The sequence below is a fragment of the Sinocyclocheilus anshuiensis genome, unplaced genomic scaffold (genome assembly GCF_001515605.1).
Source record: "Sinocyclocheilus anshuiensis isolate Anshui unplaced genomic scaffold, SAMN03320099.WGS_v1.1 scaffold579, whole genome shotgun sequence".
NCBI lineage: Eukaryota > Metazoa > Chordata > Actinopteri > Cypriniformes > Cyprinidae > Sinocyclocheilus > Sinocyclocheilus anshuiensis.
Window position 1 is genome coordinate 4,226,183 of NW_015551075.1, and position 4,576 is coordinate 4,230,758.

The 4,576-nt window shown below is 38.2% G+C and overlaps 1 protein-coding gene across 1 annotated transcript in view; it reads left to right on the forward strand.

Annotated features, from left to right (window-relative positions):
- The window catches only part of prmt3 (protein arginine methyltransferase 3), a 55,781-nt gene that overhangs the window by 13,154 nt on the left and 38,051 nt on the right, over positions 1-4,576 (forward strand). Inside the window, exon 10 of the mRNA XM_016452300.1 lies at positions 1,853-1,952. Coding sequence (XP_016307786.1) covers positions 1,853-1,952 — 100 coding nt within the window. The remainder of the gene's footprint in view (positions 1-1,852; positions 1,953-4,576) is intronic.

The window sequence follows — 4,576 nt, forward strand, 5'->3', positions numbered from 1 at the left end:
CCCCCCCCCCTCCTCCTCTTTCTCCCCCTGTAGTTGACATTGTCCTCTAAATTAACCCAGTAATGAGCTTAGTGTTTCTTAGCTCAAGACAGTCCGCTGAAGGAGGAGCAGATAGAGGGAGCGCTACAATGGGATTCTGGAAGAGTGTGATAGCGCGAAGGTACAGAGATAAGGATCGGTTGGGCAGAAATGCGCTCTGCAGGCTTGAGTAATGACTCTGTCCCTAGTAACATTAGCTGTCATGATAATGGAGTATTTAGAGAGACTGATGCTCAGGGTTACCGGTCAAAATGGGAGCGCTCATTTAAATAAGGGGGGATGGGGGGTATTCATGCACGTTTACACACTTACACACAAACACTCAGGTGAACGCTAGTTTGCGACCCTTAGTGCAAAAGGCCATGGTTGAGGAGGAGGTGCTGTCAAATTGGGGCTGTTAGTGTTGTTGTCCTGGTGAGTCCGCTGTGGTGTGGGTTTTCCTCAGCGACCAGCACGAATCAGCTCTAGGCATGACGAAGCGAATATCATCCTTTTTTGGAAGACCAACCAAAGTAGTTTCGCTTTCACAACAAAACACACAGTGCCTTCACGACATGGCGGCGACGGCAGAAACAATACTACAGCGAGAATAAAAGTTACGTCTTCTTTCTTTGTGTGAACATTTGGGCGGCGTTATGCAAATCTTCCCACATCGTGACGTAGACATGTGGGGGCGTGTTAGAACGAGCCGTTTTAGGTAGGTGTGGCTGACTCTTAACTTTTATAAAGAATATCTCTTTGGATTTGAGACTTCAGTCTTTGCAACTTTACAGATCTTCTTTATGCACCAAGAGCTTGTAACACTCCAAAGAGAAAGGAAAACTTGAAATCGCATCATATGACCCCTTTAACATTCATTGTCTCAGACGAGGTGTTTAAAACTAGTAACATGCATTTTATAATGCAATATTTTTATTTATTTTATTTTATTCATTTGAACACTTGCAAAAGAAAAATGCATATTTTGAATAATTAATTTTGTATTAATTTAATTTAATTTAGTTAATATAATCAACAACATCTACTATTGCTATTTAAATGTTAGATAAAAAGTTTATTTAGTCGGCGCCAATGGCCTCATGGGCAGCGCACCGACATGTAGCGCCTTTGCGCTTCGGGCGTCCTGAGTTCGAGTCCCGGCTCGTGGACCTTTCCCGATCCCACCCCCCTCTCTCTCTCACCCACTTCGCTTCCTGTCGACCTACTGTCCTATCTAAATAAAAGACATAAAAATAAAAAAAAACAGCCAAAAATAAATCTTTAAAGGGGTCATATGATGCGATTTCAAGTTTTCCTTTCTCTTTGGAGTGTTACAAGCTGATTGTGCATAGATAAGATCCCTGAAGTTGCAAAGACTAAAGTCTCAAAACCAAAGAGATATTCTTTATCAAAGTTAAGACTCTGCCACACCCCCTAAAACGGCTCGTTCTAACACGCCCCCACATATCTAGGTCACTATGTGGGAATATTTGTCACAGTGGAGTCAGCTGTCTTAACCGTGGCTTGTGTACTGCAAACACATACCAGCTTCATCACTGTCTGTCACGCGACTCTGTTCCCCTTTTAGGCTCTGTCTTTACATTTATTTTGAAAGATGAAGCTCGCGATTATGGTAAGGGGCGTTACATTTCCGACGAGTGCTTGCGGTGTTCGGCCAATCACAATGCACTGGGTCAGCTGGCCAATCAGAGCAAACTGACATGTCAACATATTCTGTTACACCAAATACACCAAATAATGATCTTTAAAAAAGCATCATATGACCCATTTAAAAAAAAAAAAAAAAGTTTATTTAAATTTTTTCTTTCTCTAGATCAAATAAACTTGAAGACACCATCACACTGATCAAGGGCAGAATAGAAGAAATTGACCTTCCTGTGGAAAAAGTGGACATCATCATTTCAGAGTGGATGGTGAGTGGATGCTTTTTGTGCATTTTTCAGTTTGTAAATATTAATATGCTTTCCAGAGAGAAGAAAAATGTATTATGCATACACTTTTTTTTTTTCTTTTGCAATGGGATGCACTGCTCATTGAAGCAAAATGGCTAGCTTTGCCTTTAAAAGTCTGCATTTGCAACAATTATAGTTGGGTTTTACCCAAAATTAGACATAAAGGAATTGGATGTGTCAGTGTCTTTTTTTCTGTCCAGTCATTTATTTCCCTTTTTCCAAAACCTGCTCAGGTGTTGGAAAATGAAAAAGATGAGATGATGTATTATTGATTGATATATGATATATTGCAGGCATAATCCATAATGGCATAACTTTCATGCTCATTTTAGAAGCCAGGCATCACTCCTCATTTATTTAGACATGACTGACGATGAGTATGAGAAGCAAGACTTTAAGAGACACACGTTAAAGGAGTAGTTCACCCAAAATTTAAAATTTGCTGAAAATTGACTCACCTTCAGGCCATCCTAAATGTAGATGAGTTTGTTTCTTCATCAGAACAGATTTGGAGAAATTTAGCATTACGTGACTTGCTCACCAATGGACCCTCTGCAGTGAATGGGTGCCATCAGAATGAGAGTCCAAACAGCTGATAAAAACATCACAATAATCCACAAGTATTGGCATGAAGTGAAAAGCTGTGTGTTTGTTATAAACATCCATAATTAAGATGTTTGTTTGTTTTTTACTTCAACCCGCTGCTTTCGGGTAAAATACGATTCCTCTTTCTATAGTATTACTTTATCCAGTGAAAAAGCCATCTCATCTGAATCAGGAGAGAAATATGCACAGATCAAGCCTTGTTTACAAGAAAAACATTCGAAAACAGGCATTTCCCCACTTATGTGAACAACCTAACAAGCGCTTTTGAAAATAAAAGTGCTAAATAAATAAATAAATGCTATCAATGTGAATAATATTTAATTGTAAAACAGATAGTTCTGGGTCTTAAAGGGATAGTTCATCCAGACATGAAAAATCTGTCATCATTTACTCATCCTCATGTTGTTTCAAACCTGTATGACTTTCTTTCTTTTGCGGAATGTAAAAAAATATTTTGAAGAATTTTGGTAACCAAACTGTTTTGGTTACCATTGACTTCTATTGTATGAAAAAAAAAGACCGAAATTTCTCAAGTTATCTTCTTTTATGCTCCACTGATGAAAGAAAGTCTTGCAGGTTTGAATCAACCTGAGGGTGAGTAAATGATGACAGAATTTTCATTTTTGGGTGAACTGTCCCTTTAAATCTAATCAAACACTGCTCATCCATTGTCAAATAGCCAATGTAATAGCCAGCACATCAATTAAATTCTACATTATTATTCAAATTCTTACTTGGCTGAATAATTGTTTATTGTGATTATTCTTAGTGATAAATTTATTAAAAATGGTGTCTTTTATCTTATTCCTATTGCTGCTGCTTGAAAAATGAGGAGGTTTCATGCTGTGCTTGATTCCCTTTATAATAATGTTAAAATGACTGTAATGTATGGCGTCTTGTGGATAATTGCTTTGATTTCTATCCTAGCAAGACAGAGAAATTGGTATTGCAGATTTGACAGTGAGGAAGGCGATAAAAGCTTGTATTGCGCTGCACTCCTTGTTGAAGTTCCCTTAATTTGTAGTCCAGTAGGAAAGGGGGAAAGTAGGTCATAACTCGAGCCACCTAGCCACAGGCTGAAAGAAAGGACATTGGAGAATTATTCTCTAAATTTGGAAACTTCCAGGACTTCCCATGCGAATTCGACCTGCATGCAAATTTCTGCTGTCTATGAGATTCTTTATCGCTTGCAGGTTAATTGTGAAATAATAAATGTTTTTTTTATTTTGTCCCCTTTTATTTGCATGTTGGGGCTATAATTCAACAAACTCAGTGCCTGAGGCTGCGGGGAGTGTGTGTATGAGTTTCCAGTATGTACCTGTGTTTGTATGTGTGTGCTTCTGTGTGTGTGCAAAGCTTCTGACAAAGTAACCTGAGATGGGAATCACTGGAGCACATTATTTTATGATTACAAGTTAGTTACAACTCTGGCTTTCTAAATAGTGTAAAAATCCTACCCTTCATCATCTGTGCAATGTCGTCCATTTCATTCTGAAAACGTCTGAAGTGTTTGTGCATTGCCACCATTTCCTTGTGAAAGCAGGGGAGCGTACAGCCGTCTTCTGAAAATCATTTTTCAAAATGTTATGGAACAATAGTTTTACAATTACCTTATTGCACAGAGGAGACACATGTCCACAGAAAAACGCAGTCACCCTGGTCCACCACCTCCGATATCTAACTTTGACGAGCTTGTCAATCCAAAGAGATTAGATGCTGAATCGGGTCAAATGGTCGTAAGCAAAGTATTGCTGTACATTGATCCATAAAAGCTTCCATAATAGACCATAAAAGTAAGGTACAACATAAGCAATTAAAATTTTGGTGTAGGATTTGCTTTGCAACAGTTTTCACTCAGAAATTGTAAATGAGTAAATTTCACAAATAACTACAAAGAAATGGTAAGGAACACTAAATTAAACATGACTTTTTGAAGTAGAAAGACTGAAATAGTATTTTCTTGTAAAATGTACTCTCTC